Source organism: Engystomops pustulosus, chromosome 1 (assembly GCF_040894005.1).
Source record: "Engystomops pustulosus chromosome 1, aEngPut4.maternal, whole genome shotgun sequence".
NCBI lineage: Eukaryota > Metazoa > Chordata > Amphibia > Anura > Leptodactylidae > Engystomops > Engystomops pustulosus.
The window spans coordinates 417,387-443,782 of NC_092411.1; the positions used below are offsets into that span (position 1 = coordinate 417,387).

Genomic DNA, 26,396 nt, shown 5'->3' on the forward strand with positions numbered 1-26,396 from the left:
ATTCAACACATATAAGAAGGAAACACGTGAAAGCTTTGTATGCAAGAAACCACCTGGTCATTGAAGGCAAACTGCAGAGTCAGGCAAGTACAGGCAGATCTGCGAGGCGTGTAGGGTGTATAGACTCTGCTGCTACATGCCATAGCACAAATATCTAAGCTAGACCAAAGCAGGTCAGAAAAAGTCAGCTTAGCCAATGGTCAGTATATAAGTTCAGAAGGAATAGGAGATGCTGCCTCCACTGCCAAGTCTCTCCAAGATTGAAGGTATGAACTACCCTTTAAGCAAAACACATGGGCACATTAATGCTGAGATAAACCGCTTATAAACCAACTATAAATAAAACACATCACAACGCTTGCTGGGTGTATAAAGGTCACAGCTTTATTTCCTCCACACAAACAATGCCAAACGCTTAAGGCACTTGATTTTTTATCCGGTCTCATCGTGCTCGGCCGCTGTATGGCAGCTGGCAAGTCGGCCAACCGAGCATTCTCCATCACCTTCCACTTTCCACCAGCTGCGACTTTAGAGATAAACAAGAAAAAAAACCACATAGATTGACATAAAACAACAAGAAACACAACACAGGGAGGGAGGGGGGGCCGCTTCGGAGCCAAGAGGTAGGTGAGAGGGAAACAGGGGCTTATAAAACCCCACGGAAACTAGGGGGGACGTGGTGAGGTAGCCAGAGGGGAGAGATGTTAGCCCCAATACAAGCCCGCCCCCTTAACATTAAAGTGCCAGCAGCCCAAAATAAGGCTAATTACAAGGAAACCACCCCAGCCTCCAGTCCCAGGGCACCTTCCTTATCTAGTCAGGGGTGCCCTCCACACAAACCAGAAAGATACAAGGAAAGGATCTTCTCTATGTTCCAAGTCTTGAAAGCAACTTGTTATCAGTGAAGAAACTCACAAGAGAAGGGAATGGAGTTACTTTTAATGATCACATCTGCATCATCACAAGAGAGGGTCATAGTCTTGCAGAAGGAAATATCAAAGACGAACTGCACTAGTTACAGCACCAAGAGGCTGATTATACTCAGTCATGAGAGATCGAATCCCTTCAACAGCTTCAGACATGGAAGATTACCAAGCCACCACAGGGGAAGAAAGCAATAGCATGTATGACTGATGGTAAAGTGTAAGCTTTAAGGCAAGATTAGTTGCAAAAGGTTATTTACAAAAGTATGGAGAAGATGGAATGATGATAAGGTGCTAAGCAAACAACATAGCCACGACTACTCGCCCTGATATCATAGCGACAATGGACACTTTGTGCCGACGTGTAAATAAATTCACTCCAATTGCATTTCTGCAAGCAAAAGCTCCGTAGACCAAAAATAAGGATGAATAAAAATTAACTTTTATTTCCATTACAGGCAGTCCCCAGGTTACGTACAAGATAGGGTCCGGAGGTTTGTTCTTAAGTTGAATTTGTATGTAAGTCGAAACTGTATATTTTATAATTGTAGATCCAGACAAAAAAATTTTGGGCCCAGTGACAATTGGAGTTTAAACATTTTTTTGCTGTAATTGGACCAAGGATTATCCATAAATCTTCATTACAGACACCTTACAGCTGATCATTGCAGCCTGGGGCTATAGTAACATCCAGAGAGCTTCACCAGAGGTCACAGGGGTCCGTCTGTAACTATGGGTTGTCTGTAAGTCGGGTGTCCTTAAGTAGGGGACCGCCTATATTAATAAAACCAGAACTGTGTCTGTGTTATTCATTGTTTGAAATATATGTACTAACCAAAAAACTGTTAAAAACTTAGTGTGGTGGGAGTGGGTTTTTAATTCACACTATAGAGAGAGGCGGGAGTATGAATTATGGGGGCGTAGATGTGTGTTTACACTTGTTCGTTTGTTTCGGGAGATCGTTATAGACTCTGGTGGTAAAGCAGGGGGCCTTACACTGGTAACTAGTACCTAGTGATGGTCTGATGTGGACTGTCAATGTGTCCCACTTGAATATTAACCGGCTCCGCTTGGCCACTCTCTCCCAGCAACCACACAATACATTTATTCTCTGCTTATAGATTAGCTCACACACTTTTGACACTGTTTGTATGACCAGCTTACTCCTACACCGCCGCTTATAGCTGTCTATATGAAATATAGCTAAATGGTCCCTTTTACTCCCAACCCTGACTGCGCTCTAATTTGATTGGATATCCTAGTGCTTTATATCGCTGCAGTCAGATATGTGCCTAGGTTGAGTATCCCTACTCCTTATCACCACTATTTAACATTTTTAAATGCTCAAACAGGGGGGGGGGGGGAACTCACAATCTAATCTACCTACCAGCGTGTTTTGGAGTGCGGGAGGAAAACCGGATTGAAACAACTGTTAGAGGAACTTGGTAAAACTCCAACTCAACCTGTTACGATTTATGAAGACAACCAAGGATGTATTAAACTCGCCATCAGTGAAAGGCTCGAGGACCAGGACCAAGCACATTCATGTAAGACATCACCACCTGCAAGATTTAGTGGAACGTGGTATCAGTGGGCTTATTCACTAAGGGTCTGTGAGCCCCATTGACTTTATCTACTGCGAACCTGACAAGATGATAGCTGATGCCATGACCAAGCCATTGCCAAGAACCAAGTTGGAAGATTGGAAGTGTTGGAATAATAGTCATTACTGTATGTAACTACTACTTCTGTATGTAGGAGCCTTTGTCCAGGGATATTGTAAATGTTAATAAAGTTGGGCTGTTTAAAAAAAAAAACACTCTCTGAGACAGGAAGAGACGGCTCGGACATCTTTCCTTCCTGACAGCAGGACAGACATGTTATCCCGTGTGCTGAGAAGTTCTGTTCAGTAATAACGTCCCTTTTACTATTCCACTACTGGAGAATGATCTGGATAATCTGCTGCTCACACCGATCTACATTCATGTGCCCTTATAACACAAAGATCATCAAACTGTTTTAACCAAATTATTTTCTTTTATGATTTGCCAATTAAACACATTAATGAAAATATCTACTGCCCCGTGTGAGTTCTTTGAGGTTTAAGAAGATCTGATTTGTAGCTGTAACATCTCCCACAATCTGGACATCAAAACTGCTTCATTCCCGTGTGAGTTCTTTGATGTTTAAGAAGATCCGACCTGTGGGTGTAACATCTGCCACAATCGGAACACGAAAACGCTTTTTCCCCCGAGTGGGTTCTATGATGAGCGTTCAGGACTGACTTTTGCTTAAAGCACTTTCCACACACTGTACATGAGAATGGCTTCTCTCCCGTGTGGCTTCTCTGATGGACCACAAGAGTCGATTTTGCAGTGAAACATTTCCCACATTCTGTACATGAATACGGCTTCTCCCCCGTGTGAGATTTCTGATGGTGCGTGAGGTAATCTTTCCGCGAGAAACATTTCTCACATTCAGAACAGGAGAACGGTTTCTCTCCTGTGTGAACTAAAAGATGTTTCACCATCAGTGATTTCAAAGTGAAGCATTTGTCACAATGTGTACACGAGAAGGGCTTCTTCTCCCCCGCGTGAAGTTTTCGATGTTCAACTAGAGTCTCTTTTCTTGTGAATATTTTCCCGCACTCTGGACACCCGTGTGGCTTCTCTCCTGTGTGAATTTGTTGATGTCTATCAAGATGCCTTTTCTGATAAAAACTCTTCCCGCATTCTGCACATGAAAATGCTTTAGCCATGTGAGTCTTTTCGTGTGTGATGAGAGATGCTTTTTGGTGAAAACATTTCCCACATTCTCCACATGAGAAGGGCTTCTCTCCTGTGTGAATTCTCTGATGTTTCACGAGATCTGTTTTCATAGGAAAACTTTTCCCACATTCTGAACATGGAAATGGCCTCTCTCCTGTGTGGATTTTTTTATGCTGTGCGAGATGTGACGTCTGACCAAAACATTTGCCACATTCTGAACATGGAAACGGCCGCTCCCCCGTATGGATTATTTTATGCTTTATGAGATGCGATGTCTGAGCAAAACATTTCCCACACTCCGGACATAGAAACGGCTTCTCTCCCGTGTGGGTTTTTTTATGTTGTGTGAGATGTGATTTCTGAGCAAAACATTTCCCACATTCTGGACAGGGAAACGGCTTCTCCCCCCTGTGGATTTTTTGATGTATAAGAAGATATGATTTCCGGGTAAAACTTTTCCCACATTCTGGACAAGGAAACGGCTTCTCTCCCGTGTGGATTTTTTGATGTATAAGAAGATATGGTTTCTGAGTAAAACTTTTTCCACATTCGGAACATGAAAACGGCTTCTCTCCCGTGTGGATATCAAGATGTTCAACAAGATCTGATTTCTGAGTATAAGATTTCCCACATTCTGCACAAGGAAATATCTCCTCCCCTGTGTGAATTCTCTGATGTACGAGTCCATTTTCATGATTTTTATCGTGTTCGACAGTCCGTGATGAATCAAAAAGCTCTTCATGTACATCTTGTATGATACCATCATCATCTTCTACAAATTCTGATAACATCTCATCACCCTCTAACCTCCTGCTACAATCATCTGCAAAAAAGAAAAAAAAAGAAAAAACTGATTGTACTTTTTGACATACCTTTAGTATGATCGATTATTATAGTCATATAGTCAATTGTACCAGGTCAACGGCCTTTCGAAGCTGAGCGTAGCTGCTCTCGCCAGCTTCAGGCCTGGCAAGTACCAGCATGGGAGCCTGGCCGGGAATCCCAGGCGCTGCTGAACTTGATGGACATGTGTCTTTTTCCAACCGTATAAACTATATTACTTCAACACACTAAGATACATATAAGAAAGACACTCGTATCCCAACTGGAGGAACACACATTCAATCAGTCACATACAACAGTCCAGTAGGGGGGGTAGCTATCTATGGATGAGGCTTTTAGGGCTAACCAGGGTCCCTCAAATACTGTATGATTTAATAGGGTCAGACACTGATATCCCACTAAGGTTGTGCGTCCCATATGCTGCATGTGTTGCTCCCCGCTCAGGTCCCTGGAGTTCACCTTCTTCTTCCTGGGGCATGTAAGTGCTTGATCTTGCGACACAATTTCGTTTTATAAATTCCGCGGTTTGTCCAAATCCGTCGGGTTGTCCGACGACACGCCGCCCGATCTGTGTCGCATGTAAGCCGGTACCGATGCGCCACAATCTGATCGCATGCGCCAAAAGCCCGGGGCAATTCGGCGCAAAAAGGAAATATTCGGGAAACCTGAAAGAATCACGGTCCGCGGACCCTTAGTAAATGTGCCCCAAATACAGTCAGGCTACACAATACAATTGTATCTGGTCAGACAAGACCTGGAAATCATCTCCTGGAGCTCAATTGGGCTACAAATCAAGAGTAACTGACAACCAAATCAGCAAAGCCACAGCCACCTCCATCATATTATATATAAAGATAAAAGACTTAAAGAAATATTCCATCTCCTCCTCTCCTTTCCTCCTGGCAACCACCAAACCTGAAGTTATCTGGAGAACCACAAAGCCCCCATCAAAAAGTGTTTGGAACCCGGACCCTCAGGTGGTTCCTCATGGGATGTTTAGATGCCTCCTGAGGTAATTTGGCGGGAAAATTTTTCCCACCTAGTGTTGTTGTCACCCATGCTAAAATCTGCCAGGGGGCAACAGGATTTGATTTGTTATTTCCTGGGGCTTCTCTTCTTCTCACCCTTAGTGACAGCAAATTATTGGCTGACAGTCTGCCGGTCACATGTCCGGGGTTTTCTTTAAATAGTGACACTTTCTGTGAAGAAGTGGCCTCTATGTGTATATAATGTCCCACCACAGACCTCTATGTGTATATAATGTCCCACCACAGACCTCTATGTGTATATAATGTCCCACCACAGGTCTCTATGTGTATATAATGTCCCACCACAGGTCTCTATGTGTATATAATGTCCCACCACAGACCTCTATGTGTATATAATGTCCCACCACAGGCCTCTATGTGTATATAATGTCCCCACCACAGGCCTCTATGTGTATATAATGTCCCCACCACAGACCTCTATGTGTATATAATGTCCCACCACAGGCCTCTATGTGTATATAATGTCCCACCACAGACCTCTATGTGTATATAATGTCCCACCACAGGCCTCTATGTGTATATAATGTCCCACCACAGGCCTCTATGTGTATATAATGTCCCACCACAGACCTCTATGTGTATATAATGTCCCACCACAGGCCTCTATGTATATATAATGTCCCCATCACAGGCCTCTATGTGTATATAATGTCCCACCACAGACCTCTATGTGTATATAATGTCCCCACCACAGGCCTCTATGTGTATATAATGTCCCCACCACAGACCTCTATGTGTATATAATGTCCCCACCACAGACCTCTATGTGTATATAATGTCCCCACCACAGGCCTCTATGTATATATAATGTCCCCATCACAGGCCTCTATGTGTATATAATGTCCCACCACAGGCCTCTATGTGTATATAATGTCCCCACCACAGGCCTCTATGTGTATATAATGTCCCCACCACAGACCTCTATGTGTATATAATGTCCCACCACAGGCCTCTATGTGTATATAATGTCCCACCACAGACCTCTATGTGTATATAATGTCCCACCACAGACCTCTATGTGTATATAATGTCCCACCACAGGCCTCTATGTGTATATAATGTCCCACCACAGGCCTCTATGTGTATATAATGTCCCCACCACAGGCCTCTATGTGTATATAATGTCCCCACCACAGGCCTCTATGTGTATATAATGTCCCACCACAGACCTCTATGTGTATATAATGTCCCACCACAGGCCTCTATGTGTATATAATGTCCTACCACAGGCCTCTATGTGTATATAATGTCCCACCACAGGCCTCTATGTGTATATAATGTCCCCACCACAGACCTCTATGTGTATATAATGTCCCACCACAGGCCTCTATGTGTATATAATGTCCCACCACAGGCCTCTATGTGTATATAATGTCCCACCACAGACCTCTATGTGTATATAATGTCCCACCACAGGCCTCTATGTGTATATAATGTCCCCACCACAGACCTCTATGTGTATATAATGTCCCCACCACAGACCTCTATGTGTATATAATGTCCCACCACAGACCTCTATGTGTATATAATGTCCCACCACAGGCCTCTATGTGTATATAATGTCCCACCACAGACCTCTATGTGTATATAATGTCCCCACCACAGACCTCTATGTGTATATAATGTCCCACCACAGACCTCTATGTGTATATAATGTCCCCACCACAGACCTCTATGTGTATATAATGTCCCCACCACAGACCTCTATGTGTATATAATGTCCCCACCACAGACCTCTATGTGTATATAATGTCCCACCACAGACCTCTATGTGTATATAATGTCCCACCACAGACCTCTATGTGTATATAATGTCCCACCACAGACCTCTATGTGTATATAATGTCCCACCACAGGCCTCTATGTGTATATAATGTCCCACCACAGACCTCTATGTGTATATAATGTCCCACCACAGGCCTCTATGTGTATATAATGTCCCACCACAGACCTCTATGTGTATATAATGTCCCCACCACAGGCCTCTATGTGTATATAATGTCCCCACCACAGACCTCTATGTGTATATAATGTCCCCACCACAGACCTCTATGTGTATATAATGTCCCACCACAGACCTCTATGTGTATATAATGTCCCACCACAGGCCTCTATGTGTATATAATGTCCCACCACAGGCCTCTATGTGTATATAATGTCCCCACCACAGGCCTCTATGTGTATATAATGTCCCCACCACAGACCTCTATGTGTATATAATGTCCCCACCACAGGCCTCTATGTGTATATAATGTCCCACCACAGGCCTCTATGTGTATATAATGTCCCACCACAGACCTCTATGTGTATATAATGTCCCCACCACAGGCCTCTATGTGTATATAATGTCCCACCACAGGCCTCTATGTGTATATAATGTCCCACCACAGACCTCTATGTGTATATAATGTCCCACCACAGGCCTCTGGGTGGGCTTTACGACAAACTAAAGTTAGACCCCTCATGGCTCCGTCAGAATAATGGAGCAGACGGCCGCACATCTCTGTTCTGCTCCATTAATCTCTATGGAACTGACTGAAATTGCCGAGAATAGCACTCACATAGAGATTGATGGAGCAGAACAGAGATGCGCGGCCGTCTGCTCCATTAGTTTGACAGAGCGTCTGACGGACCCCTCGTTTTCGCGACCTGTGGGGGTCTCAGCACTGTATAGACTAGTAGAAAGGGTTAATGCACGCTGAGATAGATTTCTGATTTCTGTATCTCTTAGAAAAGTTAGTAATTTTCCATCCATGGTACAGATTATTTTTCTTCTGCAAAACAGAGTTGTTTACTAGACAGCCGACAGCCGGACCGCTAGAGTGACAGGGGCTGTTTGGAAAGTTGTTTACACTTTAGAAACTCTGCCGTAGAATAGTCCCAGCCTTTAGTGTCTGCAATTAGGGAACAGAGCTTTGTGGAGAAGACTCTGCCAGTCTACCTGAGCCACCAGAAGAAGAAGCTGAGGCTCCAGCCCATGACCAAGGTACCAGCATCTCTGCATACAACTCTTCTTCTGATGAACCCAGCATAACGTTGGAGCCACCCCTGGCCCGGGCACTGCACTGCCTGTATATAACTGTCTTCCAGACTACAATTCCCACGTAAGGGCCCAGTTCCACAGAGGACACATACACACAGCCTAAAACTGTCCACTATCTAGTAGTCACACAACATCAGGAATCAACACAAGGAAAGAATCCTTATTAGGACCAAAGTGCAACTACAAATTATATTCTAGAGCAGTGGGAAGAGAGGACAGGACTAGAGCGTTACATGTAGTGGTGACCACTCACCTGGGGGGACATGTGCCGGGGCCTCCTCCTCACACTCCTCACCTGGGGGGACATGTGCCGGGGCCTCCTCCTCACACTCCTCACCTGGGGGGACATGTGCCGGGACGTCCTCCTCACACTCCTCACCTGGGGGGACATGTGCCGGGGCGTCCTCCTCACACTCCTCACCTGGGGGGGACATGTGCCGGGGCGTCCTCCTCACCTGGGGGGACATGTGCCGGGGCGTCCTCCTCACACTCCTCACCTGGGGGGACATGTGCCGGGGCCTCCTCCTCACACTCCTCACCTGGGGGGACATGTGCCGGTGCGTCCTCCTCACACTCCTCACCTGGGGGGACACGTGCCGGGGCGTCCTCCTCACACTCCTCACCTGGGGGGACACGTGCCGGGGCGTCCTCCTCACACTCCTCACCTGGGGGGACACGTGCTGGGGCATCCTCCTCACCTGGGGGGACATGTGCCGGGGCGTCCTCCTCACACTCCTCACCTGGGGGGACATGTGCCGGGGTGTCCTCCTCACACTCCTCACCTGGGGGGACATGTGTCGGGGCGTCCTCCTCACACTCCTCACCTGGGGGGACATGTGCCGGGGCGTCCTCCTCACACTCCTCACCTGGGGGGACACGTGCCGGGGCGTCCTCCTCACACTTCTCACCTGGGGGGACATGTGCCGGGGCGTCCTCCTCACACTCCTCACCTGGGGGGACATGTGCCGGGGCGTCCTCCTCACACTCCTCACCTGGGGGGACATGTGCTGGGGCGTCCTCCTCACACTCCTCACCTGGGGGGACACGTGCCGGGGCGTCCTCCTCACACTCCTCACCTGGGGGGACATGTGCCGGGGCGTCCTCCTCACACTCCTCACCTGGGGGGACATGTGCCGGGGCGTCCTCCTCACACTCCTCACCTGGGGGGACATGTGCCGGGGCGTCCTCCTCACACTCCTCATCTGGGGGGACACGTGCCGGGGCGTCCTCCTCACACTCCTCACCTGGGGGGACATGTGCCGGGGCGTCCTCCTCACACTCCTCCTCATCACTCACACACGTCTCTTCTTTTATGGCTGCACCGATAATGTCCACATCTTTCTCCTCATCCAGAAGCTGAGAAACAAATATTCTAATAGTCAGAAGATGCTGGAGAAGAGGCCGGGAATCCAGCGCTACTTATCTCTGAGGAACATGGAGAAGATCCAGAGCACATGTCATGTCTATGCTCCATCCTCCAGGAGAAGACATCTAATACTGAGGAGCAGGAGGTGACAGCCGTCTACAGCTCATAGGGAGAGACATCTCCACCTACCTGATCCTCCTGTGCAGGACGGGGACATCTCTCCGGGGATCTTCTCTCCCTGGATGGAGGGACTGTAGGGATCACATACACAGACTGAATTCCTTCTTCTATACAGATAATACAGAGGGGACACGTGTCTATAGTCCTGTCTATTACCTGGTGATGCAAGGCTCCGCGGCTCCTGGTAGCGCTCCTTGTGTCCTTCTACATACTCCCACTCCTCCATGGAGAAATAGACGGCCACATCCTGACACCTTATAGGAACCTGACACACACAATGGCTACAGTCATCCCCCGGAGCCTCCATTACTGGATCATGTCCCAGCATTCCCAGCAGTGTCACCTCTCCAGTCAGCAGCTCCGTCATCTTCATGGTCAGTTCTAGGATGTGGTCATGTATCAGGGGGTGAGGCCAGGGGATGGGGCGCAGGGGTCCCCCCCATTCTTCATACACAGGGGCCGGACAGCGCTCACTAGACGTCTTCTTCACTAATGTGTAATCCTGGTTATGGGGAGACAGCGGGATAATATCACCACATCCATGTCCAGTATCTATTACCCAAAGTGTAAGGGGGTGGATTGTCTATACAGTGCGGCTTATTCTAATCTGAACAGATATGTTTATACCTTGCATGTTCCCATGCGTGTATGTATATGTGTATATCACCTCTCTGCACCTGTGTGTACATCTCCTCTCTGCACCTGTGTGTACATCTCCTCTCTGCACCTGTGTGTACATCTCCTCTCTGCACCTGTGTGTACATCTCCTCTCTGCACCTGTGTGTACATCTCCTCTCTGCGCCTGTGTGTACATCTCCTCTCTGCACCTGTGTGAACATCTCCTCTCTGCACCTGTGTGAACATCTCCTCTCTGCACCTGTGTGTATATCATCTCTCTGCACCTGTGTGTATATCACCTCTCTGCACCTGTGTGTACATCTCCTCTCTGCACCTGTGTGTATATCACCTCTCTGCACCTGTGTGTACATCTCCTCTCTGCACCTGTGTGTATATCACCTCTCTGCACCTGTGTGAACAGTGCTTTCACCTTTGTATACTGGTTAGTGGATTGTATTGGGGCGCAGCACAACCAAGCTTAGCTAGGGGAGCTGCCAATCTTGTTGTCATGCTCTTTACTCCTCCCTCTGGAATAACTGGCGAATGAGAATAGAAGTGAAAAGAGCGGGAAATCTGAGGGAGACGCTGAGAGAGAAGAGACAGAGGAGGATCCTGAGGTAAAAGATGGAGGGAAGAATAAGAACAAGGTCTGGAGGTAAAAGACAGACAGGTAGAGGAACAATCTGTGGTAAAATAGGGATAAGAGATGAGGCCGAGTCTCCTGACAGAACTTGTTATGAGCGATGAGCCTGCACTGAGGGCTGTGGACAGACTAGTGGATAGAAATATTATTTTTATTATTTTTAAGCTAAAAATTGTAGAATTATTAGTCCCTTGATCTAAGTTGTTTGAACCATTTCAGTCACTAAGCCGGAAAAACATAGATAATTTATCCATCCTGAGAAGTATTATACTAAGTATAGGAGGTCTACCCACCACAACATGATATGGGGGGACACCGGGATAATATCACCACATCCATGTCCCATCCCCCACCACAACATGATATGGGGGGACACCGGGATAATATCACCACATCCATGTCCCATCCCCCACCACAACATGATATGGGGGGACACCGGGATAATATCACCACATCCATGTCCCATCCCCCACCACAACATGATATGGGGGGACACCGGGATAATATCACCACATCCATGTCCCATCCCCCACCACCACATGATATGGGGGGACACCGGGATAATATCACCACATCCATGTCCCATCCCCCACCACAACATGATATGGGGGGACACCGGGATAATATCACCACATCCATGTCCCATCCCCCACCACAACATGATATGTGGGGACACCGGGATAATATCACCACATCCATGTCCCATCCCCCACCACAACATGATATGGGGGGACACCGGGATAATATCCCCACATCCATGTCCCATCCCCCACCACAACATGATATGGGGGGACACCGGGATAATATCACCACATCCATGTCCCATCCCCCACCACAACATGATATGGGGGGACACCGGGATAATATCACCACATCCATGTCCCATCCCCCACCACAACATGATATGGGGGGACACCGGGATAATATCACCACATCCATGTCCCATCCCCCACCACAACATGATATGGGGGGACACCGGGATAATATCACCACATCCATGTCCCATCCCCCACCACCACATGATATGGGGGGACACCGGGATAATATCACCACATCCATGTCCCATCCCCCACCACAACATGATATGGGGGGACACCGGGATAATATCACCACATCCATGTCCCATCCCCCACCACAACATGATATGTGGGGACACCGGGATAATATCACCACATCCATGTCCCATCCCCCACCACAACATGATATGGGGGGACACCGGGATAATATCACCACATCCATGTCCCATCCCCCACCACAACATGATATGGGGGTACACCGGGATAATATCACCACATCCATGTCCCATCCCCCACCACAACATGATATGGGGGGACACCGGGATAATATCACCACATCCATGTCCCATCCCCCACCACAACATGATATGGGGGGACACCGGGATAATATCACCACATCCATGTCCCATCCCCCACCACAACATGATATGGGGGGACACCGGGATAATATCACCACATCCATGTCCCATCCCCCACCACAACATGATATGGGGGGACACCGGGATAATATCACCACATCCATGTCCCATCCCCCACCACCACATGATATGGGGGGACACCGGGATAATATCACCACATCCATGTCCCATCCCCCACCACAACATGATATGTGGGGACACCGGGATAATATCACCACATCCATGTCCCATCCCCCACCACCACATGATATGGGGGGACACCGGGATAATATCACCACATCCATGTCCCATCCCCCACCACAACATGATATGGGGGTACACCGGGATAATATCACCACATCCATGTCCCATCCCCCACCACAACATGATATGGGGGTACACCGGGATAATATCACCACATCCATGTCCCATCCCCCACCACAACATGATATGGGGGTACACCGGGATAATATCACCACATCCATGTCCCATCCCCCCCCACCACATGATATGGGGGGCTCTCACCTCTCCTGTCAGCCGGTACAGGATCTCTAGGGTGAGGTGCAGGACGCTCTCCGCCATCTTGTCCCGGTCTTTATACATCAGGAAACCGCTCTCAGAGAATATCAGAAGTAAATCTTCTTTTTAAAAATCTGAATAGAAGAAACTACCAAATATAAGACATGAGTATAAGCCGAGACTCTTAATTTTAACACAAAAAACTGGAAAAACATTTTGACTCGAGTATAAGCCGAGGATGGGAAATGCATTAGTCACAGCCTCCCAGTATATAGCCAGCACCCTGTAGTATACAGCCAGCCTGCTCCCTATAGTATACAGCCAGCCAGCCCCCAGTAGTATACAGCCAGCCAGCCCCCAGTAGTATACAGCCAGCCAGCCCCCTGTAGTATACAGCCAGCCTGCTCCCTATAGTATACAGCCAGCCAGCCCCCAGTAGTATATATCCAGCCAGCCCCAGTATTATATAACCAGCCCCCAGTAGTATATAGCCTGCCTCCAGTAGTATATAGCCTGCCAGTCCCCAGTAGTGTATAGCCTGCCAGCCCCCTGTAGTGTGTGACCTGCCCCTTGTAGTTTATAGCCAGCCCCCTGTAGTATACAGCCAGCCTGCCCCCATGCAGTATACAGCCACCAGCCCCCTTTAGTATATAGCCACCAGTCCCCAGTAGTATACAGCAAGCCCCCATGTAGTATACAGCCAGCCAGCCCCCATGTAGTATACAGTCTGCCAGCCCCCATGTAGTATACAGTCTGCCAGCCCCCATGTAGTATACAGCCAGCCCCCATGTAGTATACAGCCAGCCCCCAGCGGTATAAAGCACCAGCCCCCATATAGAATAAAGCCAGCCAGGCCCCAGTAGTATACAGCCTGCCAGCCCAGTGTAATATATAGCCTGCCAGCCCCCTGTAGTATATAGTGGTGTAAGGGCCTTAGTAATTGTGCCCCAATGAGGGACTAAACCCGACATCCAACAAACACTTAATCAGTGACCACTAGGTTTTCTGTTCCCCACATGGGGCTACTACTCCGATACTGCCCGCGGCTACGTCACATGGGGCTACTACTCCGATACTGCCCGCGGCTACGTCACATGGGGCTAATACTCCGATACTGCCCGCGGCTACGTCACATGGGACTAATACTCCGATACTGCCCGCGGCTACGTCACATGGGACCAATACTCCGATATTGCCCGCAGCTACGTCACATGGGACTAATACTCCGATATTGCCAGCAGATATATGACATGGGGCTAATACTCCGATACTGCCCGCAGCTACGTCACATGGGGCTAATACTCCGATACTGCCCGCAGCTACGTCACATGGGGCTAACACTCCGATACTGCCTGCAGCTACATGACATGGGACTAATACTCCGATACTGCCCGCAGCTACGTCACATGGGGCTAATACTCCGATACTGCCCGCAGCTACGTCACAGGGGGCTAATACTCCGATACTGCCCGCAGCTACGTCACATGGGGCTAATACGCCGATACTGCCCGCAGCTACGTCACATGGGGCTAATACTCTGATTCTGCCCGCAGAAACGTCACATGGGGCTAATACTCCGATACTGCCCGCAGCTACGTCACAGGGGGCTAATACTCGGATACTGCCCGCAGCTACGTCACATGGGACTAATACTCGGATACTGCCCGCAGCTATGTCACAGGGGGCTAATACTCCGATACTGCCCGCAGCTACGTCACATGGGGCTAATACTCCGATACTGCCCGCAGCTACGTCACATGGGACTAATACTCCGATACTGCCCGCAGCTACGTCACATGGGACTAATACTCCGATACTGCCCGCAGCTACGTCACATGGGACTAATACTCCCTGATACTGCCCGCAGCTACGTCACATGGGACTAATACTCCCTGATACTGCCCGCAGCTACGTCACATGGGACTAACACTCCCTGATACTGCCCGCAGCTACGTCACATGGGACTAACACTCCCTGATACTGCCCGCAGCTACGTCACATGGGACTAATACTCCGATACTGCCCGCAGCTACGTCACATGGGACTAATACTCCCTGATACTGCCCGCAGCTACGTCACATGGGGCTAATACTCCGATACTGCCCGCAGCTACGTCACATGGGGCTAATACTCCGATAGTGCCCGCAGCTACGTCACATGGGGCTAATACTCGGATACTGCCCGCAGCTACGTCACAGGGGGCTAATACTCCGATACTGCCCGCAGCTACGTCACATGGGCCTAATACTCGGATACTGCCCGCAGCTACGTCACATGGGGCTAATACTCCGATAGTGCCCGCAGCTACGTCACATGGGGCTAATACTCCGATACTGCCCGCAGCTACGTCACATGGGGCTAATACTCCGATACTGCCCGCAGCTACGTCACATGGGGCTAACACTCCGATACTGCCCGCAGAAACGTCACATGGGGCTAATACTCCGATACTGCCCGCAGCTACGTCACATGGGGCTAATACTCCGATACTGCCCGCAGCTACGTCACATGGGGCTAATACTCCGATACTGCCCGCAGCTACGTCACAGGGGGCTAATACTCCGATACTGCCCGCAGCTACGTCACATGGGGCTAATACTCCGATACTGCCCGCAGCTACGTCACATGGGGCTAATACTCCGATACTGCCCGCAGCTACGTCACATGGGACTAATACTCCGATACTGCCCGCAGCTACGTCACATGGGACTAATACTCCCTGATACTGCCCGCAGCTACGTCACATGGGACTAATACTCCGATACTGCCCGCAGCTACATCACATGGGACTAATACTCCCTGATACTGCCCGCAGCTACGTCACATGGGACTAACACTCCCTGATACTGCCCGCAGCTACGTCACATGGGACTAATACTCCGATACTGCCCGCAGCTACGTCACATGGGACTAATACTCCCTGATACTGCCCGCAGCTACGTCACATGGGACTAATACTCCCTGATACTGCCCGCAGCTACGTCACATGGGACTAATACTCCCTGATACTGCCCGCAGCTACGTCACATGGGGCTAATACTCCCTGATACTGCCCGCAGCTACGTCACATGGGGCTAATACTCCCTGATACTGCCCGCAGCTACGTCACATGGGGCTAATACTCCCTGATACTGCCCGCAGCTACGTCACATGGGGCTAATACTCCGATACTGCCCGCAGCTACGTCACATGACCTATAGCAACGTATGGAAACAGCCCCCAATGTGTACGCAAATCCTTCTCTTTATGTGCAGTAATGTATCCGCCTCCAGGATGTTGCAGAGGGAATGATGGCGCTCAAGTCATTTAGCCATTGGAAATGGTTTCCAACTCCCTTGTCCTGATAAATGATGGTTGTGCCGTTTTCCACATGGATGATGGGTGATGTAGGTGATGGATGATGGGTGATGTAGGTGATGGATGATGGGTGATGTAGGTGATGGTACTATTGGGAGGAAGCAGTTTGCACAGCCACAACATGTAAGACAGGTCTAGTGCAATATACCATGAATATGTCTCAAGAAGCAAAAAAAGGATTGCACCAAAAATAGACCAACGTGCATAAAGCAATAGGTACAAAAAATCTAAACAGCATGTATCAATGTTTATTTAAGTATAAAGACAGACACAAAGAAGACATACATTAAAAAGATATATTTTACAGAGAAATTCATACGTGGTGGCCCTGGTATGGGTCAACCACCAACACACCCCTATCCAGACAATGGTTAATGTCTATATATCTACCTCAGTATTGCACATAATCCACAATAGTATCATCTGAAAATTAAAATGCAATTGCAATAAGCCCAAACTGCACAGTCCGCAGCGGTGTCAGCAGTGGAAAAATAGCTGTAAACAATACCAATGCTTCCATCAAAAGCTCAGCCAAACATGGGAAGTGCTAAGTGCTGACAATAAAGTGCTGGTGAAGAGCTGTAAAGTGCTGGTGAAGAGCTGTAAAGTGCTGGTGAAGAGCTGTAAAGTGCTGGTGAAGAGCTGTAAACTATCACTGCTAGAGTCAAGATCTTACCCACTGCATGTGTCCACGTGGAAGTCTCAATCACATGCTAAAAAGCACTGGCATACAGGTAGAGGTAGATAGGCGGTGACCGGCTCCCCACGCGTATCGTCGTCAGCGGTAAGTAGCCCAGTAAGTGAAGGCACCCACCTTAAATGTGTCTCCGAGGCATGTGTGTAACCAATCAGAATGCCGCTGTGTCGGCATGACAGCGCTAGACCGGAAGTTGTTATATGCGCTAGACCGGAAGTAACTAACCGATAACTATAGCGGCGAATTACTGCGCATGCGCTCCCCGGCCGGGGTACTGATAGCGAGTAGCTAGGTAACGGATTGACGCCAACCTGGCTCGATAGTGTGATCTTCCAGGTACAAGTGATACAGTAAGCGGCGACCTAAAAACAATAGAATATGAATGGTATCACATTGCCGTCATTCAAAGAAAAAGATATACGGGCAGTCCCCGGGTTACATACAAGATGGGTTCTGTAGGTTTGTTCTTAAGTTGAATTTGTATGTAAGTCGGAACTGTATATTTTATCATTGTAACCACAGCCAAATTTTTTTCGGTCTCTGTAACAATTGGATTTTAAAAATGTTGGATTGTCATTAGAACCAGGATTAACACTAAAGCTTCATTACAGACGCCTGATAATTGTATCCTAAGGCTAAAGTACAGGAATTACCAACATCCAGAGGTCCGTTTGTAACTAGGGGTCATATGTAAGTCAGGTGTTCTTAAGTAGGGGACCGCCTGTAGTTGATCTGAATGTGAATAATATTGAAAACGGCGGTCTTGATCAAATTAGGAGCGGCGATAGACATGCTATATAAAATGAGAGTACGCAATGGCGAAAGAATGTAAATAAATAAATAAAAGCAGGATCAGTAATGATCATTGATGGACAAGCAAGTAATAAAGCCACGGTATATATACCATATTAAACATCTACCCAAACCCCCTAATACAGATGATCAGAAGAGGTATGGATGGAGGGAAGGATTGTCCAAGCCACCACCCTGTGAATATGTACAAGTACATGCCAGGGGAGAGGTGTAAAGCTATCCTCAAAAAACACCAAATCCTGCGAGCCAACAGTCAGCTGAATGTATCCTCAAAAACCACACACCAATTCCTACCAATCAGCAGCCTGCTTAGAACACACATCGCTCATGGAGCGTAACAACGGACTGTGCAGTTTGGGCTTATTGCAATTGCATTTTCAGATGATACTATTGTGGATTATGTGCAATACTGAGGTAGACATATAGACATTAACCATTGTCTGGATAGGGGTGTGTTGGAGGTTGACCCATACCAGGGCCACCACGTATGAATTTCTCTGTAAAATATATCTTTTTAATGTATGTCTTCTTTGTGTCTGTCTTTATACTTAAATAAACATTGATACATGTTGTTTAGATTTTTTGTACCTATTGCTTTATGCACGTTGGTCTATTTTTGGTGCAATCCTTTTTTTTGCTTCTTGAGTGATGTAGGTGACGGATGATTAATGGATGATGTAGGTGATGGATGATTAATGGATGATGTAGGTGACGGATGATGTAGGTGATGGATGATTAATGGATGATGTAGGTGACGGGTGATTAATGGATGATGTAGGTGACGGATGATGTAGGTGATGGATGATTAATGGATGATGTAGGTGACGGATGATTAATGGATGATGTAGGTGACGGATGATGTAGGTGATGGATGATTAATGGATGATGTAGGTGACGGATGATGTAGGTGATGGATGATTAATGGATGATGTAGGTGATGGATGATTAATGTATGATGTAGGTGACGGATGATTAATGGATGATGTAGGTGACGGATGATTAATGGATGATTTGGTGATGGATGATTAATGGATGATGTAGGTGACGGATGATGTAGGTGATGGATGATGTAGGTGATGGATGATGTAGGTGACAGATGATTAATGGATGATGTAGGTGATGGATGATTAATGGATGATGTAGGTGACGGGTGATTAATGGATGATGTAGGTGATGGATGATGTAGGTGACGGATGATGTAGGTGACGGATGATTAATGGATGATTTGGTGATGGATGATTAATGGATGATGTAGGTGACGGATGATGTAGGTGACGGATGATTAATGTATGATGTAGGTGACGGATGATTAATGGATGATGTAGGTGACGGATGATTAATGGATGATGTAGGTGACGGATGATTAATGGATGATGTAGGTGACGGATGATTAATGGATGATGTAGGTGACGGATGATTAATGGATGATGTAGGTGACGGATGATTAATGGATGATGTAGGTGACGGATGATTAATGGATGATGTAGGTGACGGATGATTAATGGATGATGTAGGTGACGGATGATTAATGGATGATGTAGGTGACGGATGATTAATGGATGATGTAGGTGACGGATGATTAATGGATGATGTAGGTGACGGATGATTAATGGATGATGTAGGTGACGGATGATTAATGGATGATGTAGGTGACGGATGATTAATGGATGATGTAGGTGACGGATGATTAATGGATGATGTAGGTGACGGATGATTAATGGATGATTTGGTGATGGATGATTAATGGATGATGTAGGTGATGGATGATTAATGGATGATGTAGGTGATGGATGATTAATGGATGATGTAGGTGACGGATGATGTAGGTGACGGATGATTAATGGATGATGTAGGTGATGGATGATTAATGGATGATGTAGGTGACGGATGATTAATGGATGATGTAGGTGATGGATGATTAATGGATGATGTAGGTGATGGATGATGTAGGTGACGGATGATTAATGGATGATGTAGGTGATGGATGATTAATGGATGATGTAGGTGACGGATGATTAATGGATGATTTGGTGATGGATGATTAATGGATGATGTAGGTGACGGATGATTAATGGATGATGTAGGTGACGGATGATTAATGGATGATGTAGGTGACGGATGATGTAGGTGATGGATGATTAATGGATGATGTAGGTGATGGATGATTAATGGATGATGTAGGTGACGGATGATGTAGGTGATGGATGATTAATGGATGATGTAGGTGACGGATGATGTAGGTGATGGATGATTAATGGATGATGTAGGTGACGGATGATGTAGGTGATGGATGATTAATGGATGATGTAGGTGATGGATGATTAATGGATGATGTAGGTGACGGATGATTAATGGATGATTTGGTGATGGATGATTAATGGATGATGTAGGTGACGGATGATTAATGGATGATGTAGGTGACGGATGATTAATGGATGATGTAGGTGACGGATGATGTAGGTGATGGATGATTAATGGATGATGTAGGTGATGGATGATTAATGGATGATGTAGGTGACGGATGATGTAGGTGATGGATGATTAATGGATGATGTAGGTGACGGATGATGTAGGTGATGGATGATTAATGGATGATGTAGGTGACGGATGATGTAGGTGATGGATGATTAATGGATGATGTAGGTGATGGATGATTAATGGATGATGTAGGTGACGGATGATTAATGGATGATTTGGTGATGGATGATTAATGGATGATGTAGGTGACGGATGATGTAGGTGATGGATGATTAATGGATGATGTAGGTGATGGATGATTAATGGATGATGTAGGTGATGGATGATTAATGGATGATGTAGGTGACGGATGATGTAGGTGACGGATGATTAATGGATGATGTAGGTGACGGATGATTAATGGATGATGTAGGTGATGGATGATTAATGGATGATGTAGGTGACGGATGATGTAGGTGATGGATGATTAATGGATGATGTAGGTGACGGATGATGTAGGTGATGGATGATTAATGGATGATGTAGGTGATGGATGATGTAGGTGATGGATGATGTAGGTGATGGATGATTAATGGATGATGTAGGTGACGGATGATGTAGGTGATGGATGATTAATGGATGATGTAGGTGACGGATGATTAATGGATGATGTAGGTGATGGATGATTAATGGATGATGTAGGTGATGGATGATTAATGGATGATGTAGGTGACGGATGATTAATGGATGATGTAGGTGACGGATGATTAATGGATGATGTAGGTGATGGATGATTAATGGATGATGTAGGTGATGGATGATTAATGGATGATGTAGGTGACGGATGATTAATGGATGATTTGGTGATGGATGATTAATGGATGATGTAGGTGACGGATGATGTAGGTGATGGATGATTAATGGATGATGTAGGTGATGGATGATTAATGGATGATGTAGGTGACGGATGATGTAGGTGATGGATGATTAATGGATGATGTAGGTGACGGGTGATTAATGGATGATGTAGGTGACGGATGATGTAGGTGATGGATGATTAATGGATGATGTAGGTGACGGATGATTAATGGATGATGTAGGTGACGGATGATTAATGGATGATGTAGGTGATGCATGATTAATGTATGATGTAGGTGACGGATGATTAATGGATGATGTAGGTGACGGATGATTAATGGATGATTTGGTGATGGATGATTAATGGATGATGTAGGTGACGGATGATGTAGGTGATGGATGATGTAGGTGACAGATGATTAATGGATGATGTAGGTGATGGATGATTAATGGATGATGTAGGTGACGGGTGATTAATGGATGATGTAGGTGATGGATGATGTAGGTGACGGATGATGTAGGTGACGGATGATTAATGGATGATTTGGTGATGGATGATTAATGGATGATGTAGGTGACGGATGATGTAGGTGATGGATGATTAATGTATGATGTAGGTGACGGATGATTAATGGATGATGTAGGTGACGGATGATTAATGGATGATGTAGGTGACGGATGATTAATGGATGATGTAGGTGACGGATGATTAATGGATGATGTAGGTGACGGATGATTAATGGATGATGTAGGTGACGGATGATTAATGGATGATGTAGGTGACGGATGATTAATGGATGATGTAGGTGACGGATGATTAATGGATGATGTAGGTGACGGATGATTAATGGATGATGTAGGTGACGGATGATTAATGGATGATGTAGGTGACGGATGATTAATGGATGATGTAGGTGACGGATGATTAATGGATGATTTGGTGATGGATGATTAATGGATGATGTAGGTGATGGATGATTAATGGATGATGTAGGTGATGGATGATTAATGGATGATGTAGGTGACGGATGATTAATGGATGATGTAGGTGATGGATGATTAATGGATGATGTAGGTGATGGATGATGTAGGTGACAGATGATTAATGGATGATGTAGGTGATGGATGATTAATGGATGATGTAGGTGATGGATGATTAATGGATGATGTAGGTGACGGATGATGTAGGTGACGGATGATTAATGGATGATGTAGGTGATGGATGATTAATGGATGATGTAGGTGACGGATGATTAATGGATGATGTAGGTGATGGATGATTAATGGATGATGTAGGTGATGGATGATGTAGGTGACGGATGATTAATGGATGATGTAGGTGATGGATGATGTAGGTGACGGATGATTAATGGATGATGTAGGTGATGGATGATTAATGGATGATGTAGGTGACGGATGATTAATGGATGATTTGGTGATGGATGATTAATGGATGATGTAGGTGACGGATGATTAATGGATGATGTAGGTGACGGATGATGTAGGTGATGGATGATTAATGGATGATGTAGGTGATGGATGATTAATGGATGATGTAGGTGACGGATGATGTAGGTGATGGATGATTAATGGATGATGTAGGTGACGGATGATGTAGGTGATGGATGATTAATGGATGATGTAGGTGACGGATGATGTAGGTGATGGATGATTAATGGATGATGTAGGTGATGGATGATTAATGGATGATGTAGGTGACGGATGATTAATGGATGATTTGGTGATGGATGATTAATGGATGATGTAGGTGACGGATGATGTAGGTGATGGATGATTAATGGATGATGTAGGTGATGGATGATTAATGGATGATGTAGGTGATGGATGATTAATGGATGATGTAGGTGACGGATGATGTAGGTGACGGATGATTAATGGATGATGTAGGTGACGGATGATTAATGGATGATGTAGGTGATGGATGATTAATGGATGATGTAGGTGACGGATGATGTAGGTGATGGATGATTAATGGATGATGTAGGTGACGGATGATGTAGGTGATGGATGATTAATGGATGATGTAGGTGACGGATGATGTAGGTGATGGATGATTAATGGATGATGTAGGTGATGGATGATTAATGGATGATGTAGGTGATGGATGATTAATGGATGATGTAGGTGACGGATGATTAATGGATGATGTAGGTGACGGATGATTAATGGATGATGTAGGTGATGGATGATTAATGGATGATGTAGGTGATGGATGATTAATGGATGATGTAGGTGACGGATGATTAATGGATGATTTGGTGATGGATGATTAATGGATGATGTAGGTGACGGATGATGTAGGTGATGGATGATTAATGGATGATGTAGGTGATGGATGATTAATGGATGATGTAGGTGACGGGTGATTAATGGATGATGTAGGTGACGGATGATGTAGGTGATGGATGATTAATGGATGATGTAGGTGACGGATGATTAATGGATGATGTAGGTGATGGATGATTAATGGATGATGTAGGTGACGGATGATTAATGGATGATGTAGGTGACGGATGATTAATGGATGATGTAGGTGATGGATGATTAATGGATGATGTAGGTGACGGATGATGTAGGTGATGGATGATTAATGGATGATGTAGGTGACGGATGATGTAGGTGACGGATGATTAATGGATGATGTAGGTGACGGATGATTAATGGATGATGTAGGTGACGGATGATTAATGGATGATGTAGGTGACGGATGATTAATGGATGATGTAGGTGACGGGTGATTAATGGATGATGTAGGTGACGGATGATTAATGTATGATGTAGGTGACGGATGATTAATGGATGATGTAGGTGACGGATGATTAATGGATGATGTAGGTGACGGGTGATTAATGGATGATGTAGGTGACGGGTGATTAATGGATGATGTAGGTGACGGATGATTAATGGATGATGTAGGTGACGGATGATTAATGGATGATGTAGGTGACGGATGATTAATGGATGATGTAGGTGACGGATGATTAATGGATGATGTAGGTGACGGGTGATTAATGGATGATGTAGGTGACGGGTGATTAATGGATGATGTAGGTGACGGGTGATTAATGGATGATGTAGGTGACGGATGATTAATGGATGATGTAGGTGATGGATGATTAATGGATGATGTAGGTGACGGATGATTAATGGATGATGTAGGTGATGGATGATTAATGGATGATGTAGGTGATGGATGATTAATGGATGATGTAGGTGATGGATGATTAATGGATGATGTAGGTGACGGATGATGTAGGTGACGGATGATGTAGGTGATGGGTGATGATGGGTGACAGGGGTCCCTGACCATCAATGTAGATGACCACACCCCCTCTGCTAAGCCCCGCCTGTTTGTTTTTTCTATCACACATTATTTATAATAATAACCCCCCATGCACATGTCACCACCGCGTCAGCAAGATACTGCACAGTAACAGACACTAATTATTTGGTATCGCAGTAACCATGACAACCTGTAGAATAACGTGATGAATTATACCGTATATACCACAGAATATATAATAGTGACTTCTCTCACCTCCTCCTGTGCTGCAGCTTCTCCCATCAGCTTCCAGGACCTGCGATGATGTCACTGTCATGTGATCAGCCATGTGTGAGGGAGGAGTCAGGGAGTCACATGACCAGATGTAAGCAGGACTGCCCTGTGCTGGTTGTGTTCTGTGTAATGTGCGTGTAACATGTGCAATGTTACGGTCAGGAACTAAGATTTCTGCTTACGGAGACTTTGACATTTAACCCCTTCCTGCTGAAGCCACTTCTCACCTTCCTGGCGCGGCCCATTTTTCCATATTACTGTGTGACTATAAGTGGTTATAACTTTAGAAGCTTTTACATATCCAAGTGATTTTGAAATCTCTCGTGACCCTTTTTACTTCATGTTAGTTGAAACATTTTGGTGGTATGTTATTTATGAAAAAAACAGTTATTTGGTGAAAAGTTAGTAAAATCATACAAATAAATAATTATAATTATTATATAAATGATTCCATACGTAGTCATAACCGCAAAAAAACTTGATAACTAACATTCCCCATGTTGGTGAATCGCAGCAGATGTGTGTACTGCACTTTGGGGAACTCCTCCGGACGGGTGAGTAAATGTGTCCCAATGTGTTGTGCTGTTGATAGGTAGGAGTCTGCCCTATTGGCTGTGGGTGGTGCTTGCTCTGTATATTGGGGTGATGGCTGTGGGTGGTGCTTGCTCTGTATATTGGGGTGATGGCTGTGGGTGGTGCTTGCTCTGTATATTGGGGTGATGGCTGTGGGTGGTGCTTGCTCTGTATATTGGGGCGATGGCTGCGGGTGGTGCTTGCTCTGTATATTGGGGTGATGGCTGCGGGTGGTGCTTGCTCTGTATATTGGGGCGATGGCTGTGCGTGGTGCTTGCTCTGTATATTGGGGCGATGGCTGTGCGTGGTGCTTGCTCTGTATATTGGGGCGATGACTGTGGGTGGTGCTTGCTCTGTATATTGGGGCGATGGCTGTGGGTGGTGCTTGCTCTGTATATTGGGGCGATGGCTGTGGGTGGTGCTTGCTCTGTATATTGGGGCGATGGCTGTGGGTGGTGCTTGCTCTGTATATTGGGGCGATGGCTGTGGGTGGTGCTTGCTCTGTATATTGGGGCGATGGCTGTGGGTGGTGCTTGCTCTGTATATTGGGGCGATGGCTGTGGGTGGTGCTTGCTCTGTATATTGGGGCGATGGCTGTGGGTGGTGCTTGCTCTGTATATTGGGGCGATGGCTGTGGGTGGTGCTTGCTCTGTATATTGGGGCGATGGCTGTGGGTGGTGCTTGCTCTGTATATTGGG

General features: G+C 46.2%; 2 protein-coding genes across 3 annotated transcripts in view; both read right to left on the minus strand.

Annotated features, from left to right (window-relative positions):
- Nucleotides 1-358: 358 nt before the first annotated feature.
- Nucleotides 359-26,396, minus strand: part of LOC140114503 (uncharacterized) — a 95,757-nt gene continuing 69,719 nt past the window's right edge. The window contains exon 7 of the mRNA XM_072132712.1: nucleotides 359-4,367. Within this exon, the coding sequence (XP_071988813.1) occupies nucleotides 3,073-4,367 (1,295 nt within the window). The 3' untranslated portion in view covers nucleotides 359-3,072. The remainder of the gene's footprint in view (nucleotides 4,368-26,396) is intronic.
- On the minus strand, nucleotides 4,343-25,271 carry LOC140114477 (gastrula zinc finger protein XlCGF66.1-like). 2 transcript variants are annotated; one of them, XM_072132711.1, is made up of 6 exons: nucleotides 25,108-25,271; nucleotides 13,373-13,514; nucleotides 10,516-10,674; nucleotides 10,329-10,437; nucleotides 10,182-10,243; nucleotides 4,343-4,514 (listed from the first exon to the last, which is right to left on the minus strand). In XM_072132711.1, the coding sequence occupies exons 2-6, from the start codon at nucleotides 13,448-13,450 to the stop codon at nucleotides 4,494-4,496; spliced, it is 429 nt and encodes a 142-aa protein (XP_071988812.1). In that variant the 5' UTR covers nucleotides 13,451-13,514; nucleotides 25,108-25,271; the 3' UTR covers nucleotides 4,343-4,493. The 2 variants fall into 2 exon arrangements, with proteins under 2 accessions (XP_071988812.1, XP_071988811.1); XM_072132710.1 differs by lacking the exon at nucleotides 4,343-4,514 and having other exon boundaries at nucleotides 9,843-10,243; nucleotides 25,108-25,268.